Genomic DNA, 22,780 nt, shown 5'->3' with positions numbered 1-22,780 from the left:
CCCTGCATACCTGGATGGACCCGGGCAGGACATAATCAAACCTTCTGCTTTTACTCCCAAGCTCTCTGGATCTGTGGTATTCTGTTTCCCTAAAATAACAGTGAAATAGAAGTACCCAGAGGATGACCTGGTTTCTCCCATGGAGTTTACCTCTTCTGGATTTGTTGGTCTAATCAGAAGTTCCCGGATTGTGTTATCACAGGTTTCAGGGAACACGTGGGAGAGGGGAGGGGGCAAGAAGGAGGGCTGGATGATTATGGGGAGTGTAGACACAGCTGAGGCAGGCTGAGAGAACTAGCACTTCAGTAGGTACAGAGCTGGGCTTTTCCCGCTTGCACACACATGCACATGCACATGCACACATGTGTGCATACACACATGCACACATACACACGAACTCATGCTATCACACTGACTGTAAGGGTCCAGTCAAGGGAGCCCTCCCCCCCACCCCCGCCACAGCCACAGTGTGCTGATCTTTCCCAAACCCTTGGCTCTAACTCTGCATGAAGCCAGTGTTTCCTGCAAGACAAGGGGTGGGAAGAAAACATGGCTCACAGACTCCCCACATTCTAGGTGATTTTGACTTCATGACATATTTAATGAAGTTCATGGCTAGGTTATACAGGAAAAGGGACTTAGCAGACATTGATTATGCCCAGTACTGGAACTCAGAGCTCCCTTACTCTTCTTTGCTATGATCACAAATCAAATAATGCCCGGCTTGATGGACTTCCAGACCGAATCAAGCTTTATCAAAATGGGTCTCTACCATTCATTCATTTGTCTCTTCTCTCACTTGTTTGTTTGCTCGACAAACATTTCTGGAGTGTCTGCTGTGTGCCAAGCACCGTGCTGTGTGCAGGGTATGCAAAGGCAGAGTTCCTGTTCTCGGTGCTCCCAGGCTGGGAGGGGCTGGGCATCTTGGCCATGAGCTGGAGGGTTGCACCCAGTGCACAGAAGGGTGCCACTCCCATTGTTCCCGTGCGTAACATGTGAGTCCCAGATGAGATCATTTAAGGGTTAAGTCTCACAATCAAGGTCTACACTGGAGTTATCTTGTCCATGTAAGGATGAGAAGTGCCTCCAAAGTATCCTTAGCCAATCCCCATTCATAAATAACTTGCATTTTACCAATCAGAGCCCATTTCTCTATGTATCATTGTAATTAATATGCCACTAATTTTGCCAATAGTCTTTTCACATATTCAGGGCACTAATTAGCATAGCAGTGGCTTTGTGCAAGGTACAGATAATAGAAGTACTCGTAGCAGGCACAGCCAGAGGTGAGTTTCCCAGTGAGAATGCTAACTTCCCATTCCCTGGACTGTGAATTCTTAATTGGAATTTTTAGCAGCAGCTGGCTTACAGCTTGATGTAAGTGACACATGCATAACATCAAACAATATTTTCTTGAAATATTTCAAAGTACAACCATCCTAGGAAGAAGGGATACGTACTGTTTTACGACTGAGGGGCAGCTTAACAATGTGTAATATTGACTTACATAAAACACTCCGAGCATCACCTTCCAGTCATTGTCTGCCCAAGAATATCCAGACTTCCAAGACCGTGAACTCTGTTTTCCCTGTTTAAATTTTATTTCAGTGGAAGCATAAAGGCTGTACTCTTGGGTATGGCTTCCTCTGTCCAGCATCATGTGTGTGAGATACATCCATGTTGTTCCATGAAACTGGAGTTCATTCTCCTTCCGTGCTGTGGAATATTCCATTCTACTGTTGATGAATATTTTTGTTGTTTCAAGTTTGGGGCTATTCTAAGGACATTCTTGTGCAGGTATTTTGGTGTCTGTGTGGCATGTGTTCCTCTTAACCATAGAGGAGTTAAATTGCAGAGTCAAAGGGTATGGATATGTTCAGCTTTCGTGGATAATGCCTAACTAGTTGTCAAAATGGTTTTACCAAGTTATGCTCCCAGCAGCAGAGTATGAGGGTCCCAGGAGCCCCATATCCTCACCAATAGTTGGTATTGTCAGTCTTCTTGACTTTAAGCATTCCAATGTATAGGTATAATACCACTTAATTTTAATTTCTCCTATTATTAATGTGTTGAGCACCTTATCAGTATGTTTATTGGCTATTTGAATATCTCATTTATGAAGTGTCTGTTCATTTCTCTCACTCATTTTTCTTTCCTCTTTTTTTAAAAGATTTATTTATTTATTTATTTGACACACAGAGAGAGACAGCAAGGAAGGGAACACAAGCAGGGGGAATGGGAGAGGGAGAAGCAGGCTTTCCACCAAGAAGAGAGCCCAATGTAGGTATCAATCCCAGGACCCCGGGATCATGACCTGAGCGGAAGGCAGACGCTTAATGACTGAGCCACCCAGGTGTCCCTCTCACTCATTTTTCTACTGGGTTGTCCATTTATTTCATACTGATTTGTCAGAGATCTTTATAGGAGTCTAGATACCAGAAATTTTCATATCTTCTGCCTTTTCACTTTCTCCATAGTATCTTTGATGAAAAGAATTTTAACATAGTCTAATTATTAATCCAGTCCTTTAAAAAATTGTGATGAAAAATACAGAACACAAAGTTTACCACCTTGGCCACTTTTAAGTATACAATTCAGTAGCATTAAGTATATTCATGTTGTCGTGAAACAGATCTCCAGAGCATTTTCCTCTTGCAAAACTGAAACTCTGTACCTATTAAATCATGACCATCTGCCCTCACGCATGACAACAACCCTTCTCCTTTCTGTTTCTGTGTATTTTACTATTCTGGATACCTCATGTAAGTGGAATCAGACAGTATTTGTCTTTTTGTGACAGGCTTATTTCATTTAGCACAATATCCTTAAGGTTCATCTGTGATGTAGGCTGGGATCATAATCTTTTCCTCATCAGTTTTTATATATTTTAAAAATCAGGTTAAGGAAAATTCCTTATATTCCCAATTCCTAAGGGTTTTTACCTTGTTGACAGCAAGTAGGGGCAGGAGAGGGATGAAAGGAAACAGAGGGAGAGGGAGAGAGAATCGTAAGCAACCTCCACGTCCAGTGGGGAGCCCAACATGGGACTCAGTCTCACAACCCTAAAATCATGACCTGAGCCAAAATCAAGAGTCAGACACTTAAGCAACTGAGCACCCAGGTGCCCCTGAAACTCCTTTTTTCAAATAAACCAATCATGAGTTCCTGGGATAAACCTAGCTTGGTGTAATAGATTATCTTTTTAATATAATGTTTAATTATTCAGCCTATCAATACTAATATATTACTGGTTTCAATTTGTCAATATTTTATTTATGATTTTTGCATCTATTTTAGTGAGAATGGTCTGCAAAACTACATTCTTAGCATGTACTTGCCAGGTTTTGTTACCAAGGTTACACCAGCTGTATAAAATAAGTTGGAAAGTATTTCTTCTTTTTCTGTTCTCTGGAAGAGTTTATGAAACATTGGAATTATACTCCTATATATTTGATAGAATTCATTGGCAAAGCCACCTTTGCCTAGTTTTTTGTGTGTAGTGAAATTCTATTTCATTAATAATTAATGGCATATAAGATTTTTCTATCTCTTCTTGTGGCACTTTTGAGGAGCTTCTTCTAGGATCTTGTCTATTTCATCAGAATATTTGGTGGGGGTGGGGGGCACCTGACTGGTTCGGTCAGAGGAACATGTGGACTCTTAATCTCGGGGTCGTGAGTTCGAACACCATGTTGGATGTAGAGATTACTAATAAATAAATAAACTTTAAAAAATAAAATAAACTTTAAAAAAAGAATTTGGGGGGCATAAATTTATCATAATCTTGTTACTGTCTTTTTTGAAAACATCTGAAAGATCTGTGGTGATGCTTCTTTCTATTCCTGATGTTTTCATTTGTGTTCTCTCTAAATGTTTCTGAAATAGTCTTGCTAGGGACTTATTAATGTTTTGATCTATCAATCAGTAGTTCTTTTCCAAGGACAAATTTTGGCTACATTGATTATTGTATGTTTGGTTTTTATTTTATTAATTTCTGATCTTTTTATCTCCTTCCTTTACTTTTTTTTTTTTAAATTAGGCTCCACACCCAGTGTAGAGCCTAACACAGGGCTTGAACTCACAACCCTGAGATCAAGACCTGAAGTGAGATCAAGAGTTGGGGCTTAACTGACTGAGCCATCTAGGCACCCCTTCTTCCTTTACTTCCTTTGTGTTTAACTTACTCTTCCTTTCCCAGCTTCCTGAAATTGATGTGATTTTCAGCCTTTCTTCCTTTCTAACAAAGGTATTTAAAGCTATAACTTCTCCCATTAGTACAGTGTTTGCTGCTTCCCATAAGTTTTTTTAATTTTTTTTTAAAGATTTTATTTATTTATTTGACAGAGAGATCACAAGTAGGCAGAGAGGCAGGCAGAGGGTGGGGGAAGCAGGCTCCCTGCTGAGCAGAGAGCCTGATGCGGGGCTCGATCCCAGGACCCTGAGATCATGACCTGAGCTGAAGGCAGAGGCTTTAACCCACTGAGCCACCCAGGCGCCCCTCCCATAAGTTTTGATATGTCATTTTTCATTATCATTTGGTTCCCATTGTAATTTCTCCTTTGACCCATGAGTTATTTAGAAATATTTTGTTTAATTTCTATACAATACAGGAATTTCCTAGTAATCCTTTGTCCAATTTCACTATGCTGGTTTGTTGACATTGCATTTATGGTCAACTTTGTAAAGATATTCTATGTGTATTTGAAAAGAATGCTTATTCTACAGTTGTTGGGTGTGATCTACATATATCAAGTAGATAAAATTTATTAGTTAAGCTTGTTTTTCAGTTGTATATCCCTAGCTCTTTGTCTATTTGCTCTAATTGTTAGTGATAAAGGTATCTAAAACATCTCTCTGTGATCATGGATTTATGTGTTTCTTTTTTTAGTTTACATATTTTAGATTCATACATTTTGAAGCTCTGTTAAGTACGTATACATTTAAAAGTTAATATCTTCTTGGTAAATTGGAACATTTATCTTTATGGAATAACCTTCCTTTTCTCTAGTAATGTTTTTTGGTTTATAGTCTTCTTTGCTGGTTAACCTTTCCATAGTATATATTTTTTTCATTCATTTCCTTTCAGTGTCCCTCTACAGTTCTATTTAAAGTATATCTCTTATAAGCCTCATATAACCAATTAGAGCATTAATCCATTTTTACATTTAATCATCAATAAGTTTGGTTTTAAAATTACTCTTTTTGTTTCCTCTCAGTCCTTAGCTGTCCTTTGTTCTTTATCTGCTGCTTTCTTGCATTCTTTTTGGAGTGATTAAGCATCTTAAAAAGTTATTATATTCACCCTCCCTATTACATTCTAACACATTCTCTCTTTTTTTAAGAAAACTCTACCCCCAGCATGGGGCTTGAACTCACAACCCCAAAACCAGAGTTGCATGCTCTACAGACTAAGCCAGGCAGGTGCCCCTCTAACACTTCCTTTTACTCTTTTAGTTGTTACTCTAGAAATTATAACAGGCATCCTTGACTTAGCAAAGAATGATACCATTTCCTGGACAATTTAAATACCTTCAACTATTTTGACTCCAATTACCTCCTCCCAATTTCTATGCTGCCGTTATGTGTTTCAGATAATAATAGAGTGTGTGTGTGTGTGTGTGTGTGTGTGTGTGTGTGTACTTGTTTTAGGTAGGAAGTATTATTCACTTAGATTTGCCCCCCCACCCCATATTTACCTGCTTCATTGTTCTTTCTTTCCTACGTCTTGGGGCTTTCAGCAAAGATATTTTCACAGAGCAAGAATTCTAAGTTGGCAGTTCTTTTCTTCTAACACTTTTTTGTTTTAAAGGTTTATTTGTTTGAGAGAGAGAGCACAGGGGTGAGCAGGAGGGACAGAGGAAGAGGGAGAGAGAATGCCAAGCAGACTCTGTGCTGAGCGCAGAGCCCCATGCGGGACTCGATCTTACGACCCTGAGATGATGACCCTGAGATCATGAGCTGAGCCGAAACCAAGAGTCAGTCGCTCAGCCAACTGCAACACCCAACTGGTCACTCAGCCAACTGCAACACCCAACTGTGCTCCTATTCTAACATGTTAAAGTATCACAGTGTCTTCTGGCTTTCTTCTTCTTCTTCTTCTTCTTTTTTTTTTACATTGCTTTCAGTCTATTTGTTGCTTCTTTTGAAGGTTATGTGTCTGCTTTCACTGGTTACTTTTTTTTCTCTTTGGTTTTAAGCAGTTTTAATTTGATGTGCCTGCATGTAATTTTTTATGAATTTATTCCGCCTCAAGTTTGCATTGACTTTTGAATATGAGTCTTCAGGTCTTTTTCTCAGTTTTGTAAAATTCTTCATCTATTCTACTCCTTGCAGTTTCTGTTTACTTTTTAGTCCTGCCATGATGTTACGTCGGTCCTCAGGAATCATCCTGAAGTTTAAAGTCACCCTTTCCATGACATTCTCTTACCACCGCCCCTTTGAACTTGTTCTGTTGCACTCACTTTCTTTTTAAGTTCTGCTTAGTATGAAGCTGTTGTGAGGAATCCGTTCTGTTCCATACATTCTTTCTTCTAAGTTGCGTGCTTTGCCTTTTACATGCGTCTTCCTTTCATCCAGAAGAGGGAATGGTAGCTAGAAGGGGACAACTCAGCGGAAGGGGTATGTAGTTTTACTTTTGCTTGTTTATCTGTTTGCTTTAAAACATCTGGGATCTGCTCTCTCTTGAGAAAGGTTAAATGTCCTATGCCAATATTTACTTCACCTTCACAAGGTGAAGTCCTGGGGTGCCTGGGTGGCTCAGTGGGTTAAATCCTCTGCCTTTGGCTCAGGTCATGATCCCCGGGTCCTGGGATCGAGGCCTGCATCAGACTCTCTGCTCAGCAGGGAGCCTGTGTCCCTTCCTCTCTCTCTGCCTGCCTCTCTGCCTACTTGTGATCTGTCTGTCAAATAAATAAATAAAATCTTAAAAAAAAAAAAAAAAAAGGAACAGTCAGCCCTGCTGGTTACTGGTCTGGTTCTCTTCACCTGCTTGGCTTCTTTCTCGGTTGAATGCTCGATCCAGTTTTTGAAGGGTAAGGGTAGGTTAGGAGTGGCGTCATACTGCCCTTCCCTCATCTGCTCCAGAATCTTCTGTTTCTCCTCTGATAACCAGTTTTGTTGTAAAATATTATGTCCTTCTCCATGCATGGTGGTTGTTTGTAAAAACTTTTTCCTGACGTTTAATATAGTTTCTGCATTTTAAAAAATTCATATTCAACAAGCCTAGTTGTGTGTCTGTGCACACACACACATACTTTAAAAAATGTGGAGTTTCCTCATTTTGAAAGGTTTAGGGTAAAGAAAATATGTGATGCTGTTTCAGCTGCACCATTTGGATATTTTCAAGCCTGGCGTATAATCCATCTTAATGGTAAGGTCATCTTTGCTTCTGCCCCTGGTGATATAGTCAAGTGGTCTGGAATGTGAACAGTGAGACAAGGAAGAGGAAGCAGAGCAGAGAGAGGGGCAGTCAGAAGAACAAGTGTGTGGAACTGCAGCTGAGGAAATGGAATCAGGGTTTGGGCAGAAGACAAGAGAAGAACCCCAGGTTGAGGTTTCAGAGATGATTCAAGGCAACAATTAGCTTGAAGGACTGGAAGATTCTGAGTATCCCTCAGTCACACTTTTTGGCTGTTGCCTGTTTGTGTCAAGTTCTGTTCACCACAGGCCACCTCAGGGCTGGTGTCTGCTGGGATTGTAAGGCGATGGCTGTGAGGACCACAAGAGAACACGTCCACCCACCACCCGCCTTCACGCGGGTCCCCTGCCAGCTTTCACGCCGGCAGAACTCTGCAAACGTGGGTTCCTTTAGCTCTTAAACCCACCGGTCAGTGAGCTCCAGCAGACGACCTGAAAGAAAATAAACGCAGTGTCAGAATTTAACCACCAGTGACCAAAGTTCAATGGAATGAAACAGAATTTTTTGTGGGCTCTCAATGGTTTGGTGTCTTGGGACTACAATGAGGCAACCAAGAAATACTCCCTAGTAAAATAACGTGTGGTAAGAGGCCCTCCATTGCAGATCGTGCATGAGGTAATAGTCTGTGATTTCAAGTGGGGGAAAGCTTCTTGAGGAAAAATGGTCTTGGAGAGAGCTGTTTCCTGCCTTTCCCCATCGTGAAAGGGGGCTGTGTTCTAGCTGAGGACACAGGGGTATTCATCCCCGACTTGGAAGACAACTGACGTATGTATATTGTTTTGCAAACATATTAATTTTTTTCCTCAATGCCATAAAAGACAGTCTGGTTTTTTAAAATAAAAAACAAGATGGATACAGCTGATTTGAGGCAAAGATGACCTGTCAGATGTGTGAAATGCCAAGTTTCTTTGCATTAGGGCTACATCTTGGTGGAGAGGGCTCGCTTCCCTGCCTCACGACAGTGAATCTGCTAGCAGTGGGGAGGGAGTTCTCCTGGGGCATCTTTCACAATGGCGGGTGCAGGGGCAGCACAGAAGGGCTGGGAGGGGAACAGGTGTTCTCATGGGCCAGGCTGTGCACTGAGTCATGCTCACCTGTGTGTGAAAGGTGAGTATGTGTGTTGTTCCTCTCCCATGTGTATGTCTGTATTCAAGTAGCACTTCAAGGGTGGCATCTTTCAGGGGTGTTCTAAGAGTCTATGTTACATGTCATTAACTCCTTAGAGACTGGAAATGAGCCCAAAGTCCTCTTGTGTTCTGAGCCCTGCGTTCCTGGCACTAGAACTTAGCTCTGAGCCATTTTGAGGCAGGGATCAGGAGAGTCTTGGGAGCTGAGAAGGTGTTCCTTCCTGTTTCTCCCAGTGCCAGTTAATCTTTCACTCATTCGAGAATACCTATAAGAACACCTATTACGGGCTGGGCTGAGGATACGGTTCTGCTCTAGGGATACAGTGACCTGGTCCCTGTCCTCGAGCCAGCTCAGGTCTAGCATGTCAGTTTTCTCTGCATAATAAACCACCCCCCAAAATGTAATGGCATAAACAACACTCATTTATTTGGGTACAAGCTGTCTGGGCTGGGCTTACCTGGCTCGTTCTTCTTCTTCTGCCTTTGACCAGGCTCACTCACGTGCATGTGGTCCGCCCCCAGGTTGATGGAGCTGATTGGTTTATGATATCTTCAGTTGGAACAGTTGCCTCTCCTCCACATGGCCTCTTATCCTCAGTAGGCTGTCCTAGGCTCGCTCGCATGGCAGCTGGCAGGATGCAGAGAAAGAAAGAGTGAGCATATGAGACTTTGACTTTATTCTGTGGGTCAAAGCAAGTGACAAGCCAGTCCCAATTTGAGAGCAGGAAAAAGAAACACCACTTCTTAAAGGGAAGAGTTGCACAGTCACATTGCAAAAGGACTCGATGCAGGAAAGAGTGGAGAATTGTGGCCATTCTTGTGATCACCCTACCACAGTCCATCAGCACACACATATTCAAGCAAACAGTATTACCACATTAAGGTCAGAGAGTAAGTCATGGCCTTCTTAAATGACCAGCTGGATTCAGTATGACTTGGTGCTTATTTTAGAGAAAAGTTGTGTTGTAGTGGGCTTTATTTCATTTTGTTGTGTTTTTAAGAAAAGACGGTACTTAAGTGCCCAAACTAGTCTTTATTCAGCAGGATGGGTGAGAATTTGTGCATACAAACACATTGTGACTCAAGCTGGTAGGTCTCAGGACCATGGAATTCCGTCTGTATGCTCCACAAGGGCTGGGACTGCTTGTCCTGTTTATCAGTGACCCAGAGCCCTCGCAGTGTCAGACGGAGAGTGGGCACTTGAGGAGGTTTGCTGAATGTTGGAATAGGTGACGGCAGTACTTGGAACAGCAGTGCTGTGGAGAATGAGGCATGACATAGCAATGAGTGTGTAGGGGGCCACCCACCCAAACCCTGGGGGCCTGTGCTGGAATTCTGTGATGTTCCTAAGCATGGCTCCACCATCAGTGTGGCTTTTGTCTGGGGACTGTGAACAGGACATCATGGGCTGGAAGGGTCCCCTGAAGTAATTACTAGGCCATTCCTTCCTTCCTCCCTTCTTTCCTTCCTGATTTTATTTTCGAGTAATCTCTACACCCAACGTGGGGCTCAAACTCACAACCCTGAGATCAAGGGCTGTGTGGCCTAACAACTGAGCCAGCCAGGAGCCCCTCGGCTATCTTTTTCTAAGCATAAAACATGACATGAATTTTACATTTTTCAGAGATGTTTGTTTGCTATCTGCTGTTTTTACATTTTTGACTGAAGACACAAATAAAGTGCATGGGCTTAAATTTTAGGAGATCAGAAAGGACTTTTAAATTTATTTATAACTCGCATTCAGGAAGCAAAATATTGAGTCTTGTAAGAAATAAGCCAAATGCCCACTAATCCAGTTTCAGACCCCAGGAATGTACCACATGACACCTCAGCACTTTATCTAGACCTTGGTTTTGAAGCTCTTTGCATTTGTGCTTTCCAAGTTGCAGAGTGAAGTGGAGAAAGACTACTAAGATCTTATTTCTTCCCATAGAACACTTCTCACACCAACAACCAATTCTCCAAGTCTCTGGACACCAGCTGGGTGTCCTACAATGTAATTCAATGCTAACATCAACTGCTCAGAGTTAGTGAGCCCCACAGGTTAGGGGCTCCATCCCACAAGACTGATCCCACTCCAGACACCAATCCTCCATTCTGAGCCTCCTGTATTTCTGACCAAAAAGTTATAAATTGAGGATTCTCATGCCCATCCTCTAAGCTGTAGTGCTTTGCTAGAAAGGCTCACAGAACTTAGGAAAGCCCTTTACTCACATTTACCAATTATTATAGAGGATATTATAAAGAATACAGATGAATAACCGGAGGTAGAGATCTGGGATCTGGAAGGATCCCGAGTACAGGAGCTTCTGTCCCCGTGAAATTGCGGTGAGCTACTCTTCCAGGACGTGGATACATTCACCAGCCTAGAAGCTCTTTGCACCCAGTAGTTTAGGGGTTTTATGGAGGTTTCATTATTTAGGCACAATTGATTCAATAGGGGCCATTGATGATGGACTCTACCTATAGCCCACTTCCCCCTCCTCAGAGGTCAGAGGCTGGGCCCTCAATTTCCCACCCTCTGATTGGTTGGTTCCTCTGGCAACCAGCCACCATCCAGATGTCTTCTAAGGGTGACTTCATTAACATAAAATCAGGTAAGGCTGAAAGGAGCTTCTTATGAATAAAAAAAGATGTGATCTCACCCCTGTTGCTTAGGAAATTCCAAGGGTTTTAGGAGCTGCCAGGAACCTACCAGGAACCAGGGACAAAGACTAAACATATACTTCTTACTATATTGCAATGTCATAGGGAGTCTTTCTGTTTTAATAACTATGACTTCCAGTAGGACTTGACTTTCAAAGATCACTGAGAATAGGGAAAGCCTAGTGGGCTGCTCTCTTCCGAGGACACAGCTCCTTGAGCCTTCCTGACCTGCTGTCCTAATATTCTGGTCCCCTATTATGGGGTCTTTTGTTCATTCTTACTTGGCTGGATTTAAAATATTTCACAGCATAATCTCACGAAGTCTTACAAAGAGCAAATCATGTTTTAAAAGATATGTTTTTACCTAACATACAAACAAAATCATGAGGGAACAAATGAATTAATTATCAGAAAAGAAACACTACACAGATCAAGTAGAATGTTGCCAGGATCCCCAAAGCCCTGCGTGTCCCCAGACTTAGTCTTTACCCCTTCTCTCCATCCACCAACCTGACTTTTAACGTCATAGATTAGCTTTGACTATTTTTGCACTATTTTGCACTTTATGTAAATAGAATCACCAAAGTGTGTTCTTTTGTGCCTGGCTTCTTTTCCCCACATTTTGACTGTGAGATTCATCTATGTCCTTGTCAGAAGTAATGGTCGGTTCATTTTCATTGATGTACAGGTTTTCCTTGTACAAATATGTTATGATTTATATCAGTTTTGCAGTTTATAGACATCTGAATCGTTTCCAGGTTTGGGTTATTAGGAACATTCATGTCCATGTCCTTTGATGCCCAAACACTAGATATCATCAGTTAACACCAGATATTGTCAGTCTGCTTACTTTTAGCCGTTGTGGTGCTATGGAATTGCATACTTTTATGGCTGTTAGCATATCTCTATTACTAATAAGGTTGGACATCTGTACACGTTTAATGACTACTTAAGTGTCTTTTTTGTTATGCGTCAATTCAAGTATCTTGCCAGATATGGCTTATCTGCCTACTTAGTATTGACTTGTAGGAGGAGTTCTTTATGAATTCTGGATAGGAATCCCTTGAAGATTGTATGTGTCACAAATATCTTCAAGTTTGTGGCTTGCATTTGAACTTTTTTCATGAGTTCACAAGTTCCTAAAGTTAACATAATCCAATTATCTATCCTTGGGCCAATACTATGGTCTTATTTATTTATTTATTTATTTATTTAAGATTTTTATTTATTTATTTGAGAGAGAGCCAGTGAGAGAAAGCATGAGAGGGGAGAAGGTCAGAGGGAGAAGCAGACTCCCTGGGGAGCTGGGAGCCCAATGCAGGACTGGATTCCGGGACTCTGGGATCATGACCTGAGCCGAAGGCAGTTGCTTAACCAACTGAGCCACCCAAGCACCCCAATATCATGGTCTTAAAAAGTATTCCAGTTTTAGAGTAAATCTTGAAATTTTGTAGATTTCAAGAGATCGTCTTGGTTCTTTGCATTATCATAAGTTTTAGTATCAGCTTGTCAATGCCTGAGATTTTTATTATGGTTGTATTAAGTCTGGAGAGATCAATTTGGATGGAGTTGACAGTTTAACAATTTTATATCCCTTCATTTAATGAGGTCTTTAATTTTGGTTGGCAATATTCCATACACTCTGCATTCAAATCTTGCACATCTTTTGTTAGCTTTATTCCTTGGTGTTTGTTTTTTCTAATGCTATGGCAAATGGTGTTTTTTTAAATATTTGTTGCTGTATATTGCTGGTATACAGAAATACAGTTGGTATTTTCATTGACAATAAACCCCATGTCCTTGATAAACCCATGTATCAATTGCAACAGTCTATAGGTAGAGTCTTTGGTGGGTTTGTTTGTGATACACAGTCATAGCATCTGTGAATGACAGCTTTATTTCATCTGTTCTAGTCCTTATCCTTTTTATTTCCTTTTCTTGTGTTCTACTCTCCTGGCTCTGTAACCTTGGACCTAATGAAGTTTTTCCTTCTCCCCTTCCAGATGTGGCTGAGGCACATATTGACTATGAGGATAATTTCCCAGATGACAGATCCATGTCCTTTAGAGAGCTCATGGAGGACTCCCGGACAGAGGCAGAAGAAGACAGAGGTCCGGGAGAGGCCCCTGAGGAGATTTCAAAACAGGACCATCTGGTCTCCATTTCTGTGGGGAGAGAAAACATATCCCAGGATACAGCCTCTGTGCCAACTACAGGCTTGTCCATCGCGGGAAGCAGTGTCCCCACAGACTCTCCAGGACCCCAGCTAAACCAGAAGTACTTGTTCTGGTTTCCTGCTGAGAATTTCCACAAGCCTGGGCTGCAGAAGGAGATGAATGATGGCTCCAAAAAGCAGTTTCTGGCTAGAGACAACCGTAGTAGCCTAACAGCAGCTCCGGGTGAACCTGAAGCCAAGGTGATCTATAGCAGCACTCATGGTCCCTCGGGGCCATTTCTGGGCAGGACTGACAGCAAGACTGGGGACCCAATGGTGAGCAGCAGTGATGAGTCCTGGTTAGATGGTTACCCTGTGACGGATGGGGCTTGGAGGAAGATAGAGGCAGAAGAGGAGGAAGAGGAGGAAGATGGGGACAAGGGAGATGCGTCAGTAGGGCTGGAAGAAAGAGTTCCAGTTACTCCTAATCAGCTCATTCCTGTCGAAGTTAAGAACCCCAGGAGTACCTCCTTCACACCAAGTGAGGACGTGACCCGTAGTTCAGTTCTTCCATCTCAAACACTAGATGTAGAAGCTTTGGCTCTCAGACCCGGAAATGTGTCTGAAACTGAGAGTCCCAGCACGGGAGATGGTGACTTGATCAGGTACCAGTCAACTGTTCCTTGGAGCTTTGCCACAGAGATGTCTCCCATGGCCACACTACCCTATGAACTCCCCAGCTCTACTCTGGGGACAGTGACAACTGCTGTCCAACAGATGCCGAATCACAGTCCCTCAACTATCATGGCAGCCAGCCAGACTCCAGGGGAAACCATTGCTCCTGAGGTCCAGGATAGTTTCCCATACCTGCTATCTGAGGACTTCTTGGGACAGGAAAGCCCCGGCCCAGGTGCAAGCGAGGAGCTTCTTCCAACTGTGGAATCGTGTGTAGGGGATGGGTGTCCCAGCCTCAGCAGGGGCCCTGTCATTGCCACCATTGTCACCGTCCTATGTCTGCTGCTGCTCCTGGCAGGGGTGGGGGCCGTGTGGGGCCACCGTAAGTGCCAACACAAGAGCTCCGTGTACAAGCTGAACGTTGGCCAGCGACAAGCTCGGCACTACCACCAGCAGATTGAGATGGAGAAGGTCTAGCCACCTTCAGAGCAGGCTCTCCCAAAGCCACTTAGGAGGAAAGGGAACTGTGCCACGTCTCACTGATAAAGACTGATTCTTCACTAGAGCATGAAACTGGTGGGTTAGGACTCATCTCTTTTTTCTTCAGGTCCTTGTTCTGAAGGCCGAGAAACGTCTCTGGAGGCACCTGGTAGGACAAGTAGGCTTTGATGGCATCATCACACGCATCAATATCTACTTAACCAAATTTCCTGGAATGTACTGCGCTGATCCCAGACCTGTGCTCAGGCCCCAATTCCAGTATGAGCTCAAAACTCACCTCTCACTTCATCATGCTCTTATCTTCTTTCCCTTGTTTTAAAAAAAAAAGATGAATCACTCCATAACCGAAATTTTTAGAAAAAGTGTGATAAACTGAGCACTTGAGAGCAGTGTTATTTGGGATAGAGATATTTAATTGTTGGGCGTGGGGCATAGAAAAAATAATGGGTTATTGCTTTTTAATGTTGTGATTTTGTGAGGGCAAATGAGCCAAGAACCAGGACAGAGTCTAGAAGCTTTTGGTTTCTTTTTAATTGTTGAAATTGGAGGGAGGAAAAAAAATCAGAGAATTTAGGACTGATGCTTTGTTGCGGGGAGAGGGAAGTGAAGGGAGTAGCAAGACACATCCACTTTGTTCCCTCCATTTTATAGGACAGACCATTTTTTTTAAAGCACGTGATTAGTTTTGGGGGGCCCTGAGTGTCTTCATTGGTTAGGCACCAGCTCTTGATTTCGGCTTAGGTCGTGATCCCTGGGATTGAACCCCGTGTCAGGTTCTGTGCTCAGCATGGGGTCTGCCTGAGCATTTTCTCTCTCTCCCTCTCACATGAGTAAATAAGCACATGCTCTCTTTTTCTCTCTCCCAAATGAATAAATAAATCTTTTTTAAAATAAGAGAAAAAAATTAATAAATGGTTAGTTTTGTACCAGTAAGCGCCATTTCTTCTTGGAAGCAGTGGTCTAGCTGTCTGACCAGACTGTGCCTAAGAATTCAGAATTTTTTGTTAAACTAACAAAACTCAGTTATTGGCTTCCTCTCTCAGGGTTAACCATTTCTCTGAACCCAAGTAAGAGGGAGGAAAATACTGTTTTTTAGAGGGCCGAGGACTGCGATATCAAGTATGGGTACCTATCTGATGGGAAAGCAGAGGGATTAAAAAGGAACAGGAAATGCTCTGTGCCGACTCTCCTGCGCTCTGTTGTGGCAATCGGGAGCACCATGGGATCATCACGAGCCCAGGATGGACTCCTGGCTGTTGAGCAACCCACGTCATAGTATCCACATCATCTTGGGATGACTCAGCACATTTATGACAGGGGTTCTCAGAGCACAAGCCTCAGACCTGCGGTATCAACTCAGCCCCCAGCAGAAGCCGTGGGGGCGGGGCTGTGCTGTGCGGAGCCCTCCAGGTGATCCTAAAGCACACTCAAGTTTGGGAACCGTTGCTTTGCCGTATCAGTTGTGAGCTTTGAGCCAGTGGAGGCTCTAGAGGCACAGACGATGAGTAACACCCGTGGCTGGCCTCGCCCGGAAGCCACGCATCACCACGTGCACTTGCGGCAGTCTTGGACGCTGCTGTCTCCAATGGGCTCGGGTGCATTGGCACAGAAACGGAACACATTATCTTTTTACAACATGAGTCACTTTCTTAGAAAGAGTCTTCAGTGGTGAAAGTGATGAAGCCTGTACCTTGATTTGGAGACACTAAGTGTCTATGTGGTTGTATGGGGCATGAGAGAAATCCTGATCTTTACAATTGAAAAGTTGGTGGTGGTGTTTGACCTAAGGGAAAAGGAATTTGCGTAATATGTTTTCCACCCTACCACCTCTTTCCGGTGCAAGCTTTGGAAAAATGATAGGCTAAGTAGCTATAAAGGCAGTGCTGCAAACTCAAAGACCCTAGTCCCCACTACTGGGTGGAAGGAAGGCCTGAAACTACGGGACGGACTACCTCTGTGTCAGGTGAAGTCTAGAACAGGACGAAACACTTTCTGCATGCAGCCAAAGCAAAACACGGCAGAATAGACGCCAGAGACTGTAGATATTTATAAATTAGATTCTTTTCTAATCTATGACAAGATAACTTTTCTATTTTTAACTAGATAAAATAACCTTCATCTCAGCATTGGGATTGTGTTATTCGACTATTATTATGTAATAACCCAAGAACACTGACTTAATACCAACACAAAAATAGGTAATGGTAATACCAATGTATTAATAAATTTATTACAGACACATTAATACATGGAAGTATATTATTCTGTAGATAAGAACTACATGAAAACAAACCCAACACATCAGTTTTTAAGTTTTTATGGATTCTCTGTCATCTAAATTAATGTTCTAGGATCTAAAAATGCATATGGAAAGGGATGATGAAAACATTAGTAAATGTAAGTTACATGTCAGCATGCCTGTCTTGAGACTGGTAACCATTGAATGTTTATGAAAATTGAGGTTTGGATGGTCCATTAACACAAAGATTCTGAGATGTTTAAAATAAATAATTATTTCCCACAAACGGTTGCTAAATGTATTTTATATCTGGGTTACATCATGATGGTTTAAAAAGAAAAACGTTCTCTAGTAATCTCGAAAACCGTGTCTCCGTATTTGCGCTAAGACCACCCTCTCGGAGTCTCCACCCTCTTGCAACAGGCTTTCAAGGATCTCTGCACAGCTCCTGCCCCTCCTCCTGCCCCGACTTCCTCTTCCTCACTTAACCGGGAGACCAGGCCCTTCACTACAACAGGAAGGCCTGGACAGATGCTCAGTGTGGTTCCTGGGAGCTTGCTAGAAATGTGGAATCCCAGGCCCCACCCCAGGCCTGCAGACTCAGACTCCGCATTTAACAGGGTGCGTAGGTGATGGGTGTGCAGGGGTGTGCAGGGCAGAGAGCCCAGAGCGACTTACCCTCCTTCTCCTGATTGGACACTCAGAGGGATGATTCAAGAGAGTCAGACATGGAGACCCGTCATAAAAGCATGGGCAGGGTTAACAGAAACATCCTGGAGTGCTGGAGGGCTCTTAGGGGACTGGAGGAGAGCACGATGACAGGAACAGCTCTTTGGGACAAAACCTCTGGCCTCAAGGAGAGCATAGCCACTGTCCAACGGTGGCCTGAAGGAAGCAGGGTTCACCCTGCAATCTCTCGCCAGCACGTCCCAGTGGCAACCCAAAGTCAGAGGGTGAGGGAGCCCAGGGAATGTCGACAGCTGGGGTGCAGGGCAGGCTGAGAAAGAGATCTGGAGAGATCAATGGAGAGATGCAGCTCAGAGAACATTGGCACCAGTCCCGTCTGCCTTTTGTCCCCTTTTACTTTTGCGACCTCCAGGAGACCATACGTGCCTCCCAAGTTTGTCAAGGTCACGGACACTGTGGTTCCCCACCCAGATCCCCTTCACTCTGCGGGTGAACCCATCCTCCAGCCACCCTGAAGGTTGGCTGCTAAAGCGCTCAAAAAATGCCTCCTCCAGAGGACGGCCTTCGGCCTGATGGGAGTTCCTCCCCCAGGAGTCAGACCCACCCTGGCATCCCCAGGGAAGCATGCAGCTCTGACTGGCACTGCCATACCTGAGGCCTGCCTCCCTGCCAGCAGCGGGGACAACCAAACCCTTGGTATCACTCATGCTTCTGAGCTTCCGTGGAATCAGGCTGAGACTGGTTTCCCTCACACCCCACCTGAAAGCATTCCATCCCACACAAGGCTTCCCAAGCTCTGGTTCCCTGCATCTCTGCTCCTCCTCAATCCATACTTCTCCACTGTATCCCACAGATTCTTGGGCCAGCTCAAACAAAACACCCGTGTCCCTCACCTCTCTTGACAGGCCACTGTTGGAATGCTCGAGGCCAGGCCTCCACTGCTGTCCTGGCTGGTCCCTCACTCTTTGCACCTGCTTCCTCTGCTCTTTGTCTCCTTTCTTGCCCTTTACTGACATGCACAGAGTGTGGAAGCTGTTAGCCGTTGTACCTGAAGGTGTTTTGGTCCTTGTTTAAAACAGTACATATTTTATCCTTCTCTGGTGTTGGCAGCAAGGGACCAGCTCTGCAGATCAAAAGCCAACCCCTGGATCCCAAATGTTTTTCCAAGTGGGATCCCGATCTCTAACAGAGAACCTTGCTGGGAAGAGGAATGAGCCCCTGTCTCCTGGAAAGGCCCTCAGCCCACGAGACTAGCAAGGATCCTCTCCAATGAGTAAGATCCCAGAGTCCCTGGGGCAAGTGTTCTGTTTTGTCAGACAACTGTCAGAAATCTCAGGGACCTGAGAAAACAGGGCTCATTACAACATGCATCCTTGAATGATGGGGTGTGGCTCGGTCCTACCCAATAGATAAACAGTGGATAATAAGCAAAATAAAACATTTAATGTGATTTTATTTTTTAAAAAAGTATTTGTTTTCAATGACTTTCCAAGTTCTCATTTCCTGTAAGAATGGGATTGTACATGCGGCCCTAGCCAAGGGCGGGAAGGGGAGAGGGACGCTGGCAACAGTGTTTGTAGTCTGGCCTCCTGATTGTCACCTTCAACTAGGCCTTCAACAGATCCATCCTGTATCTGTTGGCCTAATTGTTTATTCCTTCTTACTCTTTTCTTAGAAAATGAGGCACCATACTCTTACCTATCAGCTCCGAGAGAATAGTGAGCCAAACTGCTTGTTCAAGCAACAAGCCACCAAAGCCAGATATGTCGGGGGGAGGTACCGGGGGCAGCGAGAGGGGCTGTGGGGGTCTGGTTGCTCCCACACCTGCCCCAGGGGGAGAAGAGCCCTACTGTGGGGCACAAACCACAGCACTCCTCGCTGGCTTCAGGAACAGGGGTGGGTCAGTCAAGGCGAAGCTGGGCTGTCCCAGTGTCTTCCCTGTTGGGGACACGCTACTGGGACGGGATGGGTTGGGGAACAGCCCTGCCCCTGGCTGCAGGCACAGGAAGTCCTGTGCACAAAACCTTTGGCTGAGACCTATTTGAGGTTCCCTTTCCCTTTCCTCCGCCCCTTGTATATAGTTTAAACTCTCCACACTAGGTCATTCAGGCCTGCAGTCACCAGAAAAAAGGAGTCACTGTTCAGGCGATGGCAGCCGATCAAGCGTGCAGACAGCTGTGATGAAGGATTAGTTGTGGGTTCTTCTCCGGCCTTGCTGCAAACTGGGTTGCAGTTCCATGTGCAAACACTATTAAATGAGAATGTTTTCTCTGGCACTGGCCCACATTTCCCCCACAGTTTCAGTATTGAATTAAAAAAAAAAAAACTGAAGTAGCTTAGGTTTATAGCTCACATTTAAAACTTAAAAACATTATTTCCATAAATGCTGGCAGGAACTGGCTGCTGTTTATCCCACCAGCAGTCATAATAAACCCTTCCCCATTGACAATCTAACAGATCATTTTCTGTTCGCCACTGAGTTTGGTTCAATAAAACGTCTGTGCTCTTAAAACTCCCTTAGTCAGGACTCCTAAAAGCAGCATTTCCCAAGGCAGCCTTCGTGGCCAATGGACCGCATGGCTCTCTGTGGTCCCAGAGGTGCGCACAATGGGTTAGTGGCAGTCATCAGAAAGGCTCAGAACCCAGGAGTCCCAGCACACCGAACATGGTGGTGTGTGAGACATTTCAATTAGTCCCTTTTACATCCGCGTCACACAAGCCTCCCCCCTTGGCGCTCCACTGCTAGCATAGACTGAACATTAATGGGGCCACAGTGGGTGGCCTCTGCACCCTTCCTGGTGGGTGCCCCATCCCTGGCCGCCCAAGGGACAAGATGGCTGGACAGATCACTCCCTCCCCACCGTGGCCTGCCTCCCTGCTGGGCTCCATGCAGATGGGTCAGAGGACAAGCAAGGCCGGGTCTGGAAACTCCCACAAAACTTACAAATGTGTTTGTTTTTTCAAAAGACAGGCCCAATTCATGCTGAACCCATGAAGTCTCAATCCAGGAATCTTCTAGGCTCTTCCAAGAAACACGCTCAGGGAGATGGTGGGTTGAGGTCGTTGAGTGCAGCCTGCATACTGGATTTCATGGTAGGTGTGGAGGAATCAGCCCAACTTTTTTTTTTTTTTTTTTAAGATTGGTTTGGTTTCCTTTGGAATAAGAAAGATCGGTATCTGCGTTCCACAGCCTTCCATCAAAGCAAAGCGCTGACCATGTCGGCCATCCTGCTCCCAGGGCTTCTTCCAGGGGTATTGCTAGGACGGGAGTGGAGGTGCTTTTCAGCGCCCCCATAAATAAGGGCCAAGATTGGAGAGTGGATGAGGACCCCTCCCACCACCACCACCACCATCGCTCAACCCTTTGTGGAACCACATCACCCACCAAGGGCGCAGTCTAGGCTCAAGGAAGAGGACAAAATGGAAACTCTGTAGGGCACCCAGAGGTGGAGTGAGTCAGACACCCCCCCCAGCCTGGTCCCCGTGGTGGTGTCCTTGGCTGTTCTCACACAGCTGGGAAGGACAGCTGCAGCCAAGAGCTCCCCAGGAAGCTAACCAGCTGCCAGGTGTACCGTCTCCACTGACTCGGGCTTCCCGGGGCAGGGCGTCCACTCGCTGGGGCCCCTCCACTTTAGAGTTCTGCCCTATGACTCTCCTCCCCACTGACTTCAAAAGGAAGTTTCTCTGGTGGAGTGGAGGGCAGGGGGAGAGAAGGAGGACCCAGTGTTCTAGGGGCGGAAGCTGCTAGGATTTGACCCGTCGCTGGGCTGCAGGGTGCCCTGACTGGGGGCTGCTGGGGACACCAGTGTGGCCACCACAGTGCGAATTGCACAGACTCCTTGGCCACACAGCCCCTGGGAGTGTTGGCTCTGTAGGAGGGCAGGTGCAGCCAAAGAGAGTAAGTAGCAGCCAATTGTGTTGAGTTGAGTGCCCCAGAAGGAGGACCTGGCAGAAGGATTCTTGTGCAGGTAAAGGAGGAAGTGGTCTTGGGATAAGGCGAGCAGAATGGCACTGAAGGACTAACAGGAGGGCCCAACTGCATTCCCAGAGCTTGGAGTAGTGAGATGGGGGTGAGGGGAAAGACAGGAGTTTTGCACCCCCAATTATTCTTTGAAGACCCCAAACTCTATCTCCCTTCACTCCACACCACTGTAAGAAAAGTCCTGTCTCTCCAGTGCTGAGCCAGCCTCCTCCAGCCTCCATCCCTAGAGTCTCAACTCAACTGGGCAGCTTGCTGGAGGAGGGAATAAGGTTGAAAAAAGAAACTCAGATTCCAAAACACCACTTTCCTGGGTTTCTCCAACCTCAAATGTGGCTCCTTTTCAGTGTCTTTGGTGGGTTTCTCATTTCCCAGAGAGCACCAGAGCTCTGTCCTTGGCCCTTTTCTCTTGCTTCTCAATACATACATGCAGTCTGGGGGACCCCATCCGGGCTCATGGTTTTCCATACCATGTACATGCTGACGATTCAACGGGGGCTTGGCATTCCTCCCAACCTCCCTTCACAGAGCCAGGACCCACATCCCCGCTCCCAGCCCCTCACCGTGCCCATCCACTGCCAGTGGTCACCGTCCTTCAAGAGAACTGTCCTCAGCTGACCGAGCTTCTTGCCTTCAAAGGTACCCCCTACCCCCTACAGGACAGTCAGTAACTATGCTTGATGGAGGCCTTCACAGGTTTCCTTTGAATGTACCCCCAAAAGAAACCCATGCGTCTGGACCAGGCTCTGTCAAAGACCTGATCTGAGGATGCTCTCAGATTTTTATTTGCAGCCTGAACCTTCCGTCCCAGCCTCAGAGAGCCTACTTTGCACCAAATTCCTTACTTACCACGTGCAACCAACTTCCCTATACTCAGTAATAGCAACTCCTTCCTTCCCGTTACATGGGCCAAAACCCTTTGAGGTCACTGTTAACCCCTCCTTCTCTTATGCTCCATATCCAATCTGTCACCAAATCCTACAGGCCCAGCTTTCAAAATAAGTCCAAGTCTGACCACTTCTCACCATCTCCATTGCGACAGCTCAGGTTCAAGCCAGCTCTCCCTTTGCCTGATGTCCCTGCATCTGCCATTGGTCACAATATGGCAGCTAAGGCACTCCTCTCCCCAAACCTTCCAGTGGTTCCCATCTCACTCAGAGTAGGAGCCAGAGGCCTTACACTGGCCTAAGCCACCTGTCCTCTCTCCTGCCTCCGTTACCTAATCTCCTTCCATTCTTCCCCTTGCCCATTCCTCTTCTTGGCCTCTTTGCTATTCCCCCACCACAGCAAGCATGTTCTCATGCATATGCTGTTCCCTCTGTCTGGAATGCTTTTCCCTGAGAACTGCTTCCTT

The 22,780-nt window shown here is 45.1% G+C and overlaps 1 protein-coding gene across 1 annotated transcript in view; it reads left to right on the top strand.

The window, feature by feature from the left end:
- SUSD5 (sushi domain containing 5) overlaps nt 1–15,239 on the top strand; it is a 56,393-nt gene extending 41,154 nt beyond the window's left edge. Inside the window, exon 5 of the mRNA XM_032860913.1 lies at nt 13,194–15,239. Coding sequence (XP_032716804.1) covers nt 13,194–14,497 — 1,304 coding nt within the window. The 3' untranslated portion in view covers nt 14,498–15,239. The remainder of the gene's footprint in view (nt 1–13,193) is intronic.
- Nucleotides 15,240–22,780: the final 7,541 nt, after the last annotated feature.

The sequence above is a fragment of the Lontra canadensis genome, unplaced genomic scaffold, assembly GCF_010015895.1.
Source record: "Lontra canadensis isolate GAN:19392208 unplaced genomic scaffold, GSC_riverotter_1.0 scaffold20, whole genome shotgun sequence".
Lineage (NCBI taxonomy): Eukaryota > Metazoa > Chordata > Mammalia > Carnivora > Mustelidae > Lontra > Lontra canadensis.
Note: the sequence above shows the minus strand (reverse complement) of the source record. Positions and strands in the feature narration are given on the sequence as shown.